General features: G+C 35.5%; 1 protein-coding gene across 1 annotated transcript in view; it reads right to left on the reverse strand.

The window, feature by feature from the left end:
- The window catches only part of LOC133775468 (disintegrin and metalloproteinase domain-containing protein 32-like), a 137551-nt gene extending 120253 nt beyond the window's left edge, over positions 1 to 17298 (reverse strand). Inside the window, exons 1-5 of the mRNA XM_062213801.1 lie at positions 17211 to 17298; positions 6723 to 6808; positions 6521 to 6582; positions 3891 to 3966; positions 175 to 251 (exon numbers count right to left, since the gene is read on the reverse strand). Coding sequence (XP_062069785.1) covers positions 175 to 251; positions 3891 to 3966; positions 6521 to 6582; positions 6723 to 6808; positions 17211 to 17298 — 389 coding nt within the window. The remainder of the gene's footprint in view (positions 1 to 174; positions 252 to 3890; positions 3967 to 6520; positions 6583 to 6722; positions 6809 to 17210) is intronic.
- Between the last annotated feature and the right edge of the window lie 1926 nt (positions 17299 to 19224).

Raw genomic sequence — 19224 nt, forward strand, 5'->3', positions numbered from 1 at the left:
TGATAAGTGAGGAAATTGAAAATAAATAAGAAAAGTAGAAACATGTTATAGTGAGGATGTCACTGAATAATCTCAATGTAAGAATCCTCCTCCAGATCCACACTTTATAACAATAAATTTGCCACAAACAGCTTAACTATGGTATTCTGTAATCCAAGACAAAAAAATAATAACCTGAGTCCAGAGCACGTGCTGAGTGTGACAATGGAATTTGGATATCCTTCAACATATCCTTGATAGTAACAGTGAGGCTAGGAAAGAAAGAAAGTGGTTACTTAGGAACTGACAAAACTTTCTAATGATTTCCTACTTCTATGCTTGATTGCATCTTCTGAATATTTTTCACAAGCTATGTGATTTAAAATAATATGAGCAGAGTGGCATTGATAAGAATAATTCTCCACATATTTGCCTCTTTGAATATATTAACTGTCAGTTTAGATTATGATTATAGATTACTACTATATGCCCTGTTTCCAAAGTGTTATCTCATGTTTCAAGTAAAATGATTTTCCTACATTTAACTTTGAGTCATCATTTAAAGTTTAGGAACACATCGTGAATCTTAATTTCTTAAAAATCCTTTATGCTGTTATTCAGAGATATGAAAATACAATGACTCAGGAAAGTTAAAGGATTAAACATACTATGCAAACAAAAACCAAAAGGATGATTTTAAAACTATATTTAAAAAGAAAATATAGACCAAGAGGCAAGAAGCATCACTAGAAAAAAAGAGGAATATTTCATAATGATCAGAATTTCAATTCATAAGAAGATACAAACTGAAAATTTATTATCATTTAATAACATAGCTTCAAATAATAGAAAGGTAAAATTGAAAGAATAGTAAAAACAGAAAAAATCCAGTAACAGTAGAATATTTTAAAAATAATTTATATCAGTAACTGATAAGTCAAGCATTCAAAATCTACAGAAGATTTGAACAGTATATTTGGTAAACAACCACATTAGTGTATATAGGACACCATTCCTAAAAAGTACAGAATTAACTTTCTAAACACACATATGGAAGATCCCAGTGGAAAGAAGGGACCATTAAAGAACGAGGTACTTTTCTCTGGAGGAGAGAACATCCACTTTGCTTATGGCCCTGTCTAAATAATGATGGAGTTTGTGAACTCAAGAGGCTTCCATAGCCTTGGCAGCTCATGACAAGAGCCTTGGGTGAACTCTGACATTATAAATAAGAGTGTCAATTGTTAAATCAACAACAGGAGTCACTATTCACTTGTCCCCCTGTAGGGTCTCTGTCCTTAATGTGTTGTACTATGCGAATTAATGGTAGAATTTGTCTTCAAACAGTACTTTATACTTTGTATGGGTGCAAACCGTTGAAATCTTTACTTAGTATAGAGTTGATCTTCTGTATGTAAAGATAATTGAAAATGAATCTTAATGAAGAATGGGATGGGAGAGGGAGTGGGTGGTGGGATGGGAGTGGGGATGGGAAGGCGGGTATCGGGGGAAGAACTGCTATATTCCAAACACCTATGAAATTTATATTTATTAAATAAAAGCTTTCTAAAACAAAACAAAAAACCCCACACATATGGAACATTTACCAAAATCAAACTATATTCTGGGCCATAAAGCAGGATTCAACAAATTCCAAAGGACTGAAATTCTACAAGGGTTTTTCTCTGACCACAGTATGATCAAGCTAGGGATACAAATGGCAGAAAACATTGTCACAGGGGTTATCCTTGTAGTGCACTTGTGCAGCAAGTTACACCACTACTTGATACACCTGCAGGCAGTCCCTGCTGTTACACTTGAACTGAGCTTCTTGTTAATGCAACTGGGAATGCATGGGCCCTTGCTGCCTATGTGGGAGACAAAGATGGATTTTCTGACTCTGTTCCCATCCTACTCAGCCTTGATTGTTGTAGGCCACTTGGGGAGTGAACTAGTGGATAGAAGAGAAATCTTTCCCCTTTATCTCCCCCTCATCCCCTTTAAATAAATAAATGTTTTAAGCAAACAACATTGTCACAGAATAAAGCAAAGATTATATAGCTTCCAAGACTCAATGGTGCTATAAATTATATATGAAGAAATATAAGATATCTTTCTTATTAATATAACATATTTCATGTAGTTCACAGATACAATTCTAGCTATATAATGAAATTTCCCATCCTCCTTAGTTTCCTTTTTTATTTTAATTTTTGTTATATTTTTAATTTACTTTGAGATCACAGGCTTACTTATCCCCTAAAAAAGGAGAAAGACCACTGTTGTGCAGGAATACAGACAAGGGCTATAAACAAGACTTCTTATTAACACATTGTTTTATGATGGAATTAAGGGGGAAGAGGAGCAAGCAAGGAAGGGAAATGATGACCCTATCCAATAAAAGTAAAGCAACATGATGGCCAGTTCCATGTTTCAGCAGTTTGAGTTATCTGCTAAGCACATACAGGATACTTTTTTATACCTAGCATTTACACAAGCAAATATAACAGATCAAAAGTTTTCTTTTCATGAAGATATATATCTCACTGAGGACACAGAAAACAAATAGATAAAATGAATGGCATATCACATATTGCTAACTACCATAGGGAAAAGAAAAACAAGTAAAAGAAATACACAGTACCAAGGATAAGAGTACAACTTAAAACAGGGATTAGTGAAGGACAAAAACAGTAATTTTGAGCAAAGACCTGAAGAAAATGAGGAAAACATGTCATATCTTGGGAATGAATAAGCATTTGGAACTAGAAAGTACAAAGTTTTTGAAAGGAGAACACAGCTAGTATGTATTAAGAACAGAAAGGAGACCAGTGTGGGCAGAATACAGTAACACTGGTAACAGGAAACAAAACCAGAAGGGTAAAAAGTAGCTAGCCTGTGTAAAACATGGAAAATCTGAAATGACTTTGTCCTTTACTTTTTGAGCAATGCGAAGCCCCCTGACTAGCCATGGCCTGATTAGGCTGTCAGGGTCCATCTGGTTATCATGATGAGAACTGACTGAGCAGATGGGCAGGGTATGGAAAGGAAATTATTCAGGAAGCTGTGGATAGATACGAGGCTTACTTGGAAATGGGTGCTGTCAGAGAATGAAGGCAGAGGAAAAAAAGGGTGAATTCTGATATATAGTTGCAAGGACAGTCAGTAGGATTTATTGACTGATAGAAAGGGATTTATTGACTGATAGTTTTATAAAATAAGAAACCTGTGATTTATGTCCAAAAACATTGGTATGTGCTTTTCTTATTCTTTTATTTTCAATTATCTGACAAAATAGTAATTGTGTTATAGGTACTGTGAAAGATGCTAAGTCAATCTCATTTGTCTTTATTTATTAAGAATTCAGGAAAGACAAATTTCTTTTCTTTCTTTCTTTTTTCTTTTTTTTTGACAGGCAGAGTGGACAGTGAGAGAGTGAGAGAGAGAGAGAGAGAGAGAGAGAGAGACAGAGAAAGGCCTTCCTTTTTCCGTTGGTTCACCCCCCAATGGTCACTGTGGCTGGCGCGCTGTGGCCGGTGCACCGCGCTGATCCGAAGCCAGGAGTCAGGTGCTTCTCCTGGTCTCCCATGTAGGTACAGGGTCCAAAGACTTGGGCCTTCCTCCACTGCATTCCCGGGCCACAGCAGAGAGCTGGACTGGAAGAGGAGCAACTGGGACAGAATCTGGAGCCCCGACCGGGACTAGAACCCACTTTGCCGGTGCCACAGGTGGAGGATTAACCTATTGTGCTGTGACGCCAGCCATCTAATTTAATCAATTTACTTGAGCAATCAAGATGTAATCAATGAAATGTCTTAAATATACTGCCTATGAATCTTGAAAGCTGATATATTAGAAAAGCATTTTAAAAAGTTTTTAAAACTCTACAAAACACAGAACTTAAATCATACCTGTATATCTGAAGAATGAGAATCCAGAGTTCCTTGATGATACAAATAAATGATGAAATTATCTGCCAAAAAATACCTGAATATAAGAGATAATTTTAAAAGCTGTCATTTTTTAAACATATACAGCAGTGATCAGTAAACTGATAGATTTAGATCAAATCTGACCCATTCTTTGTAAATAGTTTTATTAGATCAAAGCCACAACCATTCATTTACATTTTATTTATGGCTACTTTCTTTTTTTAAAATTTTATTTAAGTTACACAAGTTTCATGCACAATAGCAACGTTTATTTGGCAGATACTATATGGCCTTGAAAGCCTGATAAATTTATTTCACCTTTAGAAAAAATTTTTGCTAATCTTTAGTAAAAGGAGTATTTTTGAGATATACTTAACTTTATCCACGGAATACACATAAGTAAAATAATTTTCCTAACTTAAAGCACTGATCCTTAATAGAAAATAAGCTGACAAAGGAGAAAAGGACTTTAAAATTTACAGAGATATGAACTGGATGAAGGAGTATGGTACTTTCTGATATTTGAATGTAAATGCTACGACTATGTCAAATTTTAAATTTTATAATGAAGTAAAAGTAAAACTCATATTCATTTTATTGCATGCACTGAAACTTCAAGTTCAATTTGAGAGATCATGATTGAGTTCTTGGCTCCTGGCTCTGGGCTGACCCAGTCTCAGACATTACAGGAATTTTAGGAATGAATCAGCAGATGGGAGGGCTTGCCCTCTCTCTGTTACTGCCCCCAACTCCCTCCCTTCATAAGTCCCTTGAGAATAAATTTTAAAATTTTATCCCTATTTTATTTTTATATATTATAAAACAGATTGTTTTCTTGATTTTTCTTCATATTGTACTTCATTAGTGTATAGAAACACTGCTGATTTGTAAGCTGATTTTGTATCCTACTTCTTTACTGAACTGTTTATTAGTTTTTAGTTTATTGGGTCTTCAGAGCATTCAGCGAAAATCAAATCATATACAAATAGGAACAGTTTTCTTCTTTCTTTCTTATTGTGATTCCTTTTATTTCATTCTCTTTCCTAATTTCTCTGGCTAAGATTTATAACACTACATTGAACAGAATTAGTGAGAGTAAGCACCCCTGTCTTGTTCTCAATCCTATATAAAATGCTACCAATATTTCACTGTTATCCATGGACTCGTCATATCCAGTGTTTACTAGGTTGAGGTACAGCTCTTCTATTACAATTTGTTGACAGCTTTTATCATAAAAGGATTTTGAAAACTACTTTCTGTCCAATGTTCTAAATTAAATTTACTATCAACTAAACATTACCCCTGGCATGTCCCACAAGCACTTCATATATAGCTTCTTTCAACAGTGGGGCCCTATGTCCTCTGATTGAGATCTATCTCCGTTTTTCTGACCACCTAAGTACCTGCCAGCGCTATAACCAATCTGCTATCAAATCTTTTTTTTTTGTCCCCTCAGTTTCTGTTAGAAAAAAATCTCAACTTCTTCAATGATAGTGGTGTTTCTCCTTATTTTTCTTACACGTTATTTGCAAAAGTTTCCTACTGATCATTGGGTTATTATACTAATATGTAGGTATTACACCAAAACAATATACACATTTCCTATCAATATCCCAAGCTCCATTTTATTTCTTAACACTGTTAATAGTCTTAATGTGATATTCAAATGCAGTGTGAGTCTTCCCACAAGTCCCAGTGAACTTTTCAAATGTTTTGGAGTTGCCATATACCATATTCTCCTTAATATGTCTAAAGAGTAAATTGACCCCTTATTGTAAGAATCCTGTGATTCTTACAGAGTGAATCACTTTGTTTACACCTTTCATCTCTAAGAAACTCCCTGTTTTTTCTTTCATAAAAATGATTTGTGGCCATCTATGTGGATTTAAAATATAAAATGTATGGATCCAAGCCTTTTTTTTCTTCTATCTCTGTCCAGCGTTTCTGAAGAGGTATTTTTTTTTTTTTAATACTTGCTACATCTCACTCCAGTTTCTCACCAACTGTCTTTCTCAAAAAGTTCCACTCTCAGACTGAACTAAAACTCTCCTCTTCTCCTCTTGGAATGTCACAAATTGATTCTAAGGTCATTTTTCTCAACTAGGTTTCCTTCAAAAAATTAAATGTTGCTGAAAATCATTTCAATTATTTTCCCAATTTTATGAAGAGTGGCATATAGCTACTAATATTTTCCATAAATTATTCACCAGCCCTGTAACAATGCAAAATCTAATTACTATATAACAGCTCTTAATTTTCAAGGTGGTCTTACCTCTCTGATAAAATCCTCCATAATAGAATCTGTCACAGATTTACTTATTTTGACAGCATTCCCTGATTACAGAGGTCTTGATGTTCCTTCAAACTTAGTATCATTTAGCCTGGCCTTCAGTAGGTGAGTCATATTTTTCATGTTCCCAATCTCCACTCACAAAACACCATTTGAGGCATTAGGACCAAAATTTTAACTAAGTCACAGGGGAGTGACTGTCATCTAAGATAAGTAAATTGTTAATAATTGTTATATGTATTATTTCTTCATTGTCTTTTTTATTACGAGTAAATAGCTTCATAGAAATAAAATCCAAAACTAAATAATAAAAAATTACCTTTTTTTAAGATGCACAGTGTACAGTGTCTCATAAATTGGAATAATATAGGATATCTGTTCCTAGAGAATCCAGAACAACTTAGTGAACACAAATTTAATAACAAAACCATATTTTATATTAATCCCTCCAAATAATGTTTAAGAAGTCTTGAAAATGTCTCCGAACACATGAGATTTTAAAATGTGTAACAAAGCATTACCATCAAAGCTCTGGACTTAACCTGCAGAGGCCAAAAGCAGATCTCTGCTGGACAGGCAGCTAGCTCCAGGGAAAAGGCAGCCGTCTCTATGGAAATGGAGGTTTACAGGGCAGATAGTAGATCCCCTGCACCCTGTGACTGTGGGAATCCTGTGCCTGTGCGATAGGCTGTGGAACTGAGAAATTCTTTGCAAAATCACTGGGTCTCACTCCAGAAACTTAAAATTCCCTGAGTATGTGGGGTAGGGGTGGAGGTGTCATTGCACAGTGCCCTGCCCTCGCATTACAGTGCACATAGATCCTTTGTGCAATTAGCTCATGAACCCTATTAGGTAGAATTTGTAGTCACTCTGATCTCACCCTAGGCAGCTGTATCACCTTGGCACAGAGAAGGACTGAGACCATGAACACATGAGCCAGTGTGACCACACTCTCCCCCTCACCAATGATAGAGGAAATCTACCATGCCTAACATGAGTGTCATTCCTAACACTTGCAACACCCACAAATGCTGGCCAGAGCTCCCAGGCACCACTCAGCACACTCTGGCTATTAGCTGGAGGTACAGAAATTCCAGTAAGCTACAAATGCAAATTTTCAAGAGCAAAGCCTTCCAAGTGGATACCAACAAGCGTTGCCCCAGACGTGTAAGAGTAGACAAATACAAGAAAAAGGACGACAATATGGTTCTTCCAAAGGAACACAACAGTACTTTGAGACTGTGAAGATGAGGAGATTGATGAAATGTCTGAAAAGGAATTAAGAATGATGGTAAGATTGCTCAGAAACACAGAACAGTAATTACATGAGGTAAACAAATCCATACATGACACAGGCAAGAAATTGTCCTGGTTTAGAAATATTAAAGAAAAATCAAACTGAGATATTAGAAATGAAAAATTCAGCATGTGAAAAAAGATACAATGGAAAGCCTTAATAGACTCCATGAGGCAGAAGAAAGAATATCTAAGCTGGAAGGCAAATCTTTAGAAACATCCCAGTCAGACAAAAAAAGAATACATTAGAAAAAGTCAAACACAGTGTTCAAGATCTATGAGATACTATCACATAACCTAATATACATGTCTTAGGAGTTCCTGAAAGAAGAGAAAAATAGAATAGCTTAGAAAACTTTTTCAGTGAAATAAAAGCAGAGAATGTCCTCAATTTGAAGAACAATGAGGACATTCAAAAATAGGACGTGTACAGAACCCATTACAGGCATGATCAGAAAAGATCCTCACCCTCACCTGGACACATTTTAGTCAAAGTTTCAAAAGTAAAACATAAACAGAATATCCTAAAATCTATATAAAATGACAGACAGCTTTTAAAGAAACCCCCATCAGACTGACAGCAGGTTTCTCAATAGAAACCCTCCAGGAGAGAATGGAGAGATACAGTCCAAAGTCTAAAATGAAAAAAAAAAAAGGAACAAAAAAAAACCATGTCAATCCAGAATACACACTGAAGCTCTCATTCAAAAATGAAGATGAAAAAAAAATACTTTCTGAATCAAAAACAATGAAAGACCTGCACAGCTTCACATGATACTTAAGGAGATACTATATACATGATGAGAATCACCATCATGAAAGAATGTGAAAGCAGAAAACACCCTTTTAAAGCACAAAGGGGATTCAAAACAAACAAAATGAATATTTTTGAGAAAATGGCAGGACCAAATCATTACTTATAATAATAACCTTGAATGTAAATGTAATAAATTCCCCAACTAAAAGACAGACTGGTTGAATGGATTAAAGCAAGACCATCTACAGTTGACACAGGCTGCCTACAATAAGTATAGTTCACCAAAAATAAAACACAAAGACTAAAAGTGAAAGGATGGAAAAAGATATTCCATGCAAATGGAAATCTAAAATGAACATGAAAATCTAAAACTCTATTATTCAAGTGGATTATAAGACAAAAACTGTCAAAAGGGATTATGATTATGGGATCAATTCAATAAAACATGTGATTATAGGAAGTGCATATGTTCCCAATGCTAGGGTACCCAGTTTTATATAAACAAGTGTCAATTAATCTAAAGGGAGACATAAGCTCCAATACAATAATAATTGGTTACTTCAACATCTTACTTTCATCAGTGAGCCGATGAAAAATCAAATAAACAACAGAGCTAATATATACTATGGACTGAATTGACCTAATAGATATCTACAGATAGTACACTCTACTTCTTCAGAATACACATTATCTTCATAAGAGCATGGAACATTCTATAGTATAGACCATATACTATGCCATGAAATAAGTATCAGCAGGAAACTAGGTTGTTCTGTGGCAGGTAAAATATTTCATATGGGCACCAGTTCAAGTCTCAGCTGCTCCATTTCTGATCCAGCTCCCTGCTAATGTGCCCAGGAAAGCAGCAGAATATGGTCCAAGTGATTGGGCCCCTGCACCCATGTGGGAGACCTGGAAGAAGCTCCTGGCTTTTGACTTCAGTCTGGCCCAACTCTAGCTGTTGTAACTATTTGGGAGTGAGCCAGTGGTTGGAAGACATTCTCTCTTTCTCTCTGTCTCTGTAATTCTTCCTTTCAAATAAATAAGGTTAATCTTTTAAAAAGAAATATCTCAACAAATTAAAAATTGAAATATTACATGTACCTTTTCTGACCAAAATGGAATGAAACTACAAACTAATAGCAAAAAACTTCATAAAATATACAAACAAATGGAAACTGAATAACATGCTCCTGAATAAACAGTGGGTCATAGAAGAAATCAAAACAGAAAATTTTTAAAAATCCTTGAAATGAGTAAAAATGAAAACACAATATATCAAAACTAAATGAGACTGGGCCAGTGCTGTGGTGTAGCAGGTAAAGCCGCTGCCTGCATTGCTGGCATCCCATATGGACGCTGCTTCAAGTCCCAGCTGCTACACTTCCCATCCAGCTCTCTGCTATGGCCTAGGAAAGCAGGAAGATGTCCTAAGTCTTTGGGTCCCTGTACCTTCGTTGGAGACCTGGAAGAAGCTCCTGGCCTTTGGCTTTAGATTGGCATAGCTCCTGCCGTTGTGGCCAACTAAGGAGTGAACCAGCAGATGGAAGAACTCTCTCTCTGTCTCTCCTTCTTTCTGTGTAACTCTTTCAAATAAATAAATAAATCCTAAAATTAAAAAAAAAAAAACTTAATGAGATACAAGAAAGGGTTAAGAGGAAAGCTTATGACAATAGGTACCTATATCAAAAAATGAGAAAGTTATCAACTAAATGATCTAATGTTGAAAGATCCAGGAACAAGAAACACACAAACAAACCAAACCCTAAATCAGCAAGAGAAAGAAACCATAAAAATTAGAGAATACATAAACAAAATAGAAATCCTAAAACCATACAAAAGATCAGTGAATAGGAAAGCTGTTTAAAAAATTAACAAAATAGATAAACCACTGGCCTAAATAATATAGAAAAAGAGGAAGAAAATGCAAATTAATATCAAAGAGGAGATGTTACAACTGATACCACAGAAATAGAAAGAGCCATTAGGAGTTACTACAAACAGCCATATGCCAACAAATTGGAGCATCTCAAAGAAATGAATGGATTTCTGGACACATACAATTTACCAACATTAGGCACAGATAAATAGAAAACCTGACGAGGCCAATAATCAAAGCTGAGACTGAATAAGTACATACATCCTTCCAATAAAGACAAGGCCAGAGTCAGATGGCTTTATGGAAGAATTTTACCAAACTCTTAAGGAGGAACTAATCCCTTTAATAATTTAATAATTGAAAGGGAGGGACCCTTCTAAACTCAATCTATGAGGCCAGCATTATATTAATTTAAAAAGCAGTGATACAGCCAAAAAAAGAGAACTATATCTTAATAATCCTGAATAATCCAGATGCAAAAATCTTCAACCATTAGTAGAATGTCAAATCCAACAACACATCAAAAATGTCATCTACCATGAACAAGTGAGATTTTTCCCCATACACAAATTTTTTTCAACATACTCAAATCAATCAATGTGATACATCATATTAATAAACCAAAGAAGACAAAAAATATAATTATCTCAATAGATGCACATAAAATACTTGAAAAAATACACCTTTCCTGAAAAAGAACACTGAAAAATTGACCACAGAAGAGACATACAATCAAAGCAATATGTTTAAAAAAAAAATCAACCAACAACAGATGCTGGCGAGGATGTGGGGAAAAAGGGACACTAATCCACTGTTGGTGGGGATGCAAACTGGTTAAGCCACTATGGAAGACAGTGTGGAGAGTCCTCAGAAACCTGAATATAGCACTACCACAGGACCCAGCCATCCCACTCCTTGGAATTTACCCAAGTGGAATTAAAGGGGAGAAAAAAAAGAGCCATTTGCACCTCGATATTTGTTGCAGCTCAATTCACAATAGCTAAGACATGGAATCAACCTAAATGTCCATCAACGGATGACTAGATAAAGAAACTATGGAATATGTATTCTATTGAACACTATACAGCAGTAAAAAACAATGAAATCCTGGCATTTACAACAAAATGGAGGAAGCTGGAAAATATCATGCTGAGTGAAATAAGCCAGTCCAAAAGGAACAAATATCATATGTTCTCCCTGATCGATGGCAACTAAACGAGCATCTAAAATGATACCCATTGAAGTGAAATGGACACTATGAGAGACAATGACAGGATCAGCCCTTGTCTAGACTGTTGAGGAACAACTTACTATTTTATTTCTTTTAGTATTTTTTGTTGTTGTTGCTAAGTGAAATGGACACTATGAGAGACAATGACAGGATCAGCCCTTGTCTAGACTGTTGAGGAACAACTTACTATTTTATTCCTTTTAGTATTTTTGTTGTTGTGGTTGTTGTTGTTGTTGCTCTGTTTGTTCTACATAAGACCACTGGTTGAACTCTGTAATCAATGCACAATCATTCTTAGGTGTTTAAAATTAACAGAAAAGTGATCTATGTTAAACATAGGAGTGGGAATAAGAGAGGGAGGAGATATATAGGTTGGCACATGTTCACTCGGACTTACCTCCAATGGTGGAACTAGAAATGTGCCAGGGGATTTCAAATCAATTTTACCAAGAAGGCAGGTACCAATGCCAGCGCACTTGGCATAGAAAATTAATTAGTTTTTTAAAAAAATATTATGTAGGATCTCTGTCTTTAATGTGCTGTACACTGTTATTTAATGCTATAACTAGTACTCCAACAGTATTTTTTTCACTTTGTGTTGCTATATGGGGGCAAACTGTTGAAATCTGTACCTAATATATACTAAACTGATCTTCTGTATATAAAGAGAATTGAAAATGAATCTTGATGTGAATGGAAGGGGAAAGGGAGCGGGAAAGGGGAGCATTGCGGGTGGGAGGGAAGTTATGGGAGGGGGGAAAAAGTGATAAGTATAAACACACAACCGATCAAAAAGATAGGGTATGTGTCGAAGAGATTTCACAAATAAGACCAGTGTAAGCAAATAATGAAGGATAGAATTAAAAGGGAGAGAATGATCCTGCAGAGGAAGCAGGACACACAGCAGACTCATAGAATGGCAAATGCCCAAAACAGCACTCCTGCCTCAGAATCAACCCTTGGGACATTTGGATCTGGCTAAAAGGTCCATGAGAGTCTCACAGGCATGGAAAGCCATGACACGGTGGCAAAAAACAATCTAAATGAAAGACCCTGGTGAACGAGACCCCAGCAGAAGGAACAGGCCATCAAGGAGAGAGGCATGTTTCTCTAAAGGGAGGAAGGAACCTCCACTGTGACATGGCCTTGACTAAACAAGTTCAGAGTTGGTGAACTCAAGGGACTTTCATAGCCTAGACAGCTCATAGCAAGAGTCTCGGGTGATTGCTGACGTCATAAATAAGAGTGCCAATTGTTAAATAAACAACGGGAGTCACTGGGTACATGCTCCCCACGTAGGATCTCTGTCCTTAATGTGTTTTACTATGAAACTTAAAAACACTACTAGTCAAACAATACCCTATACCTTGTGCAGTTGTGTGAATGCAGCCTGTTGAAATCCTTGCTTAGTATATACCAAGTTGATCTTCAGTATATGAAGGTAATTGAAAATGAAACTCGATAAAGGGTGGGATGGGAGAGGGAGAGGAGAGGGCCATGGGAGGGAGGGAGGTTGGTGGGGGAAGCCACAACAATACAAAAGTTGCTCTTTGTTAATTCACATTTATGAAATAAAAAATTAAAAAAAGAAAAAAAAAGAAAATAAATGGTGGGACTGTGGTATAAAAAAACAATAAATGTCTATTCTGTTAGACCACTATAATTCAGGATATTTTGTTTTTAGCAGCCATACTTACTGTCATTAATTCAGATGTTGGTGTGTGATGTGGAATATCACTAGTGCAAATAACTTATATTAAATAAATTATCTCCCAACAACAACAACAACAAAAAACCAACCATAATCAGCATCATACTGAATGGAGAAAAGTTGGAAGCTTTTCCACTATAATCTGGAAGCAGTCTCATCACTATTATTCAATATACTTTTGCAAGTTTTACCAGTGCCACTAGGCAAGAAAAAGAAAGTGATACAAACTGCTGGAAAAGAGGAAGTCAAATTATCCCTGTTTGCAGATGACATGATCCTATACATAAGGAAAGTAAAAGATTCCATTATGTGTTTATCAAAACTAATAAGAGAATTTAGAAAAGTGGTAGGATGTAAAACACACACAAAAAAATAGCATTATGATACCTCAACAGCATCCTAGCTGAGAAAGAACTTATAAGACCAATCCCATTCACAAAAGGTAAAATATCTTGGGATAATTTCAATCAAGGATATGACTCTGTAATGAAAATTACAAAACATCAATGAAAGAACAAAGAGGGACAGCAATGGAAAAATATTCCATGTTTATGAACTGAGGGAAGTAACATGGTCAAAATGTCCAATAATCCCATTAATAATTCTAAGAACATAATTCACATAAGACATAACGTTCACATAATTAGAAAAAAATCTGGCCAGTGCCATGGCTCACTAGGCTAATCCTCCGCCTGTGATGCTGGTACTCTGGGTTCTAGTCCCAGTTGGGGCACCAGATTGTGTCCTGGTTGCTCCTCTTCCAGTCCAGCTCTCTGCTGTGGCCCAGGAGTGCAGTGGAGGTTGGCCCAAGTGCTTGGGCCCTGTACCCGCATGGGAGACCAGGAGGAAGCACCTGGCTCCTGGCTTCTGATCGGCCCAACATGTGGGCCGTAGCGGCCATTTGGGGGATGAACCAATGGAAGGAAGTCCTTTCTCCCTGTCTCTCTCTGTCTAACTCTGCCAGTCAAAAAATAAATAAATAAATAAAAAATAAATAGAAAAAAATCTTAAATTTATATGTAAATACAAAAGACCCTGAATACACAAAGAAATCTTAAATAATCAACCAAAGTCAGAGATATCACAATACCAGCTTTCAAGGTGTACTACAGTTCTATTATACACAAAATAGACTGGTGCTGGCACAAAAAAACAGACACACAGATCAATGGAGCAGAACAACAACTTTAAAAAATCAAACCCTGTATCTACAATAATCTAATCTTTAGCAAATAAGCTATTATCATACCAAAATGTCTCTTCAACAAATAGTGTTGTGAAAATTGGATTTCTACTTGCAAAAGTTTGAAACAAGACCTCCACCTTACACACTATACAAAAATCAATTCAAAATGGATTTAAAATTTAAACCTAAGACCTGAAACTATCAGATTACTAAAAGAAAGCATAAGGAAAAGGCTTTGCATTTGGCAAACCATTCTTGGATAAGACTCAGGAGCCTAGGAAATGAACACAAAAACAGACAAATGGGATTACATTAAGCTAACCAGCTTTTTAAAATTTTTTTTTAGTTATACAAGTTTTGTATATTGCACAGCAAAGGAAACAATCAGTAAATTGAAGAAGCAACTAAAAGAATGGGAGAAAACATCTGCAAACTATGCATCCAATAAAGGATTACTATTTAGAATATGTAAGGAGTTCAAGAAACTCAACAATAACAAAATAAACAAATAATCCAGGTAAGAAATGGTCAAAGGATATAAACAGGTATTTTTCAAAGGATGAAATATAAATGGACAACAGGCACACAAAAAATGCTGAAGATCACTTGCCATCAGAGAAAATAAAACCATAATGAATGACTAGGATCCAAAAATCTAAACATCACAAATGCTGGCAAGATTATGGAGAAAAACAGGTACTGTGTTACACTGTTAGTAGAGATACAAGCTGGTATAACAGTTATGGAAAATAATATGGAGATTCCTCAGAAAACTAAAAATAGATCTACCATATGATACAACTATCCTATTTCTTGGAATATATCAAAAGGAAATGTAATCAGCATTTGACAGAGATACTAGCACTCCTTTGTTTAGAGCAGTTTAATTCACAACAGCCGAGATATTTAACCAAACATGACATCCATCAACTGATGACTGGATATAGAAACTGTGGTACACATATATAATAGAATACTGCTCAGCCATATAAATAATGAATACTGACATTTACAATGCAATGGATATAAGTGGACATCTTAATGCTAAGTGAAATAAGCCAAATTCAGAAAGAAAAAAGCACATATGTCTTCATATTTCTGAAAATTAAAAGTGTATGGATGTCATCTCACTCACTGGGTATTTAGTTATAAATATTGCTTCACCAAATCAAATCATGTAAATGGCAATACATTCTTTGTTCCATGTTATAATTGTCATGAACCCTCACTCTGATATTAATATCTGTTTTCAAGAAAAAAATAGAACGTGTGCATGTAATGTCCACAATTGAGGTTAATATGGCGAAATGTTAAAAAGCATTAAAAAAGAAAAACAAGAAAATAAATGAAAGAAGAATACAAATGGGCAAAAAATTTGTGAAAATTGTCAGTATCACTAGCTATCAAGGAAATACAAATCAAAATCACAACAAGATACCACCTCACTTCTTTCAGAATAGCTGTTTCCAAAAGATGAAAAGTAACAAATAGTGGAATGGAAGTGGAGAAAGAGGAACTCTTATGCCTTATTGGTGGAAATGTAAATTAGTACAGCCACTATGGAAAACAGTATGGGGATTTATTTTTTATTTTAAAATTTTATTTATATAAAGGGAATAAATTTCATGCATTTCATATATACGGTTTTAAGACCATAATGATACTTCCTACACCACCCTCCCTTCCTCAATCTTACATTCCTTCCTCATTTTTTAAAAATTTTTGCACTTATTTTCAATTTACTATATAATCACAAGCTCAACCCTCAACAAAATAAAGAATTCAACAAGCAGTAAGTAGAAAAACCATTGTTCCTCAAGATTTGTAGTAACTAGTATAGAGAATACCAGAAAATGTGATATATATGAGCAAAATTGACATTTTGAGATTTGATTATTGCTTATAGCCCTTGTTATACTCTTGAGATTTCTTTAAAGTGTAGAAATAGAACTGAAAATCCCTCTACTGGGAAAATATTCAAAAAACCTGAAATCATTATGTTTTATCACAACACTGTTCACAATAGCTAAGATACAGGATCAACCTTGGTGTCCTTTATCAGATGAATGGATAAAGAAACTGTCTTATATACATACAGCAGAATTCCATTCATCCATAAGAAGAATGAAATCTTATCATTCACGCTAAATGGATGGAACTAGAAGACATTATATTAAATGACATATGCAAAACACAGTTTTGTACCATGTATTCTTCCTCAAATGTAGGAGCTTAATAAAAAATCTGAATACAATGTGGTGACTACTATATTTTTAGAGGTATAGGAGGAATAGAGAGAGTTTCAATTAACAAATTAGGTGAAACTGGATATGGTTCATTAATTGTGACAAATATACAAGATGAGATGTACACAAAAAATAAAAATAAAAATCACTGGACCCAGAAGTCTTACTTGATGAATTTTATCAAATATTTGAGGAAGATATAATATTAATCTCAAATTAACTGTTCTGAAAAACAGATGATGACAAAACAAACCCTAATTCCTTTTATAAGGGCACAAAGGTAATTTGCCACCAAAAGGAAACATTAGGAAAAAAGAAACCTAGGGTTTTCTAAAATGACGTATTAGATCTAATTCAGCATTAACTTCTTCCTCCATGGAAAATAAACATAACAATAGATAAAGAGCTGATTTTGTTGTGTGTGAAACCACTAGAACCGAACAAGAAAGACACATAAACACTGCAGTGCAGGTAGACCTGAGTCAGCAGCACACACGCACAGAGAAATAAAGTGCACTAGCAATTGTGATCCAAGCTCCAAAGCCCAGGAGAATCCCCATCACAAGTGAAATGGTAAAGTGGACAGCCAGCAGACACATATGATACATTAGCTATAGCAGGGATCTTTATATTCACAAACTTGGAGTCCAGTAAGGTTAACCACCTGTAATACTATGATGTCTTTCTTCAGAGAAAAACTCACTTGTCTCCTCCTCAATCTCCAAAGCACAGGCTGCACCAGCAGTACACCACTGTCCTGAGGATGTCCTTTGGGACACAGTCCCCACCATATCTCCAACCCTGGGGTACCACAGACATTTTACCACACTAGCAAAATGAATAAATGAATGAATGAATGAGAAAAGAAAAAGACTGTGACCTCATGAGCCCAACTAAATCAAGAACAGTGAACCCAGAATCCAGCCCACACAGAAATATTTACTAGAAGGTATAGGGTGTTAAGAAAAGCAGAGGGATGCTGTCCCCAGGAACCTAGAAAGAGAGACACTTGCACTTGCTGTCTCAGACATCAACCCTCACATCCTCTAGGCCCCATCATTTGGGCACTGCTCATTGCAAGTGGAACCCATCTGCACGAGGACTGCCTGGCACAACCCCATCCCTGCAGCAGTCACTGAGACTGTATTACCCATGCAGACTGCCCCACTGCATTGCCCCTAAGTGAGGAGACAGAAAGGGTCACAGGCCAGCAGACAGGGTGCAGGCCACCCTCCACCCCCCAACATGTGATGCTGTTGCTTGGAAAAACAGTTGGGCACCTACAAGAGCTTGGTTCTCAGAAAGGTAAAGGATGCTGCTTGCAAAGGTGAAAGATGGCTGAAAAGATCTGAAAATATCCACAAAAGACTCACACTTTCTGCCAGAAATAAAGTTGGCTGGCAACAGCTAACAAGCCTGATGAATGGCTGATATCTTACTCTCATTAAACTAAAGTAAACCATGATGATTTAAGATGCATATTTTAATACACAAGTACCACAAAGATATTATAAGGTAAGCATGTCTAAATCAAAAATCCAAAATGCTCCAAATATGAAGCACTGCAAGTACCAACATGAGGCCACAAGTAGAAAATTTCACACTTGGCCTCATGTGATTGTTTACACTCAAAAGGCAGTTACTATAAAAATATGGTATAATGTTACCTTCAGATTATGCATATGTGGTATATATGAAACAAATAAATTCTGTGTTTAGACTTGGGTCTTATCACCAAATATTTCATTATGTACATGGAAATATTCTAAAATTCTAAATAATTTGAAATGCAAAACACTTCTGTTCCAAAGCATTTTGGTTAATAGATATTCAATTTGCAAGCTTTAAAAATGGGAAAATGTTGAATATCATTAAATAACTACACTTAATGTAAGTGATCTAGGAATCTCAAACAAAGGCAGAGAATAAATTGTCACAACATACAGAAAAAGTAACCTCCAATTATATGTTGTTCATAAAAGACACACCTAGGATTCATACACAAATAGGCTGATAATTAAAGAATGAATAAAGATATATCGTGTAAATAATAACCATAAGAAGAGGGTTACATTAATATGAAACAGTAAAGATAAGAAATGGGCTAAGGATATTAACAGTTTTCAAATGATGCAATACAAAAGGCCAATAGAAACATTAAAAGATGCTCAGGATCACTGTCCATGAGGGAAATTCAAAGAAATTTACATTGAGATTTCACCACACTACAGTTTTAGAAAGGCTAATATCCAAAACAACAACAACAACAACAAAAAAAAAATGCTGCCAAGGATGTGGAGAAAAATGTACTTTGACACACCTTTGGTGGCAATATAAACTAGTGCAAAATTATGGAAGACATTATGGAGATTCCTCAAAAATCTGAAAATAGCTGTACCATATGATCCTGCCATACCAAAGAAATTAAATAAGCATATGAAGGAGTTATCTACTTCAGTGTTTACAGTAGCTCAATTCACAACAGCTAAGATATGGAATCAATCCAGATAGCCATCAACTGATGAATGGATAAAGAAAATGTAATATGCATACATGAGGGAATATTACTTAGCCATAAAAAATGAAATTCTTTTATAACAAAATATATGCAATTGGAGACCACTATGCTTAGTGAAACAGGCCAGTTTCCAATGTTTCCTCTGATTTATACTTATTAACATATACAGTAGAAAAACGTTACGTGAGTGAAATTGACA

The sequence above is a fragment of the Lepus europaeus genome, chromosome 16 (genome assembly GCF_033115175.1).
Source record: "Lepus europaeus isolate LE1 chromosome 16, mLepTim1.pri, whole genome shotgun sequence".
Taxonomy (NCBI): domain Eukaryota; kingdom Metazoa; phylum Chordata; class Mammalia; order Lagomorpha; family Leporidae; genus Lepus; species Lepus europaeus.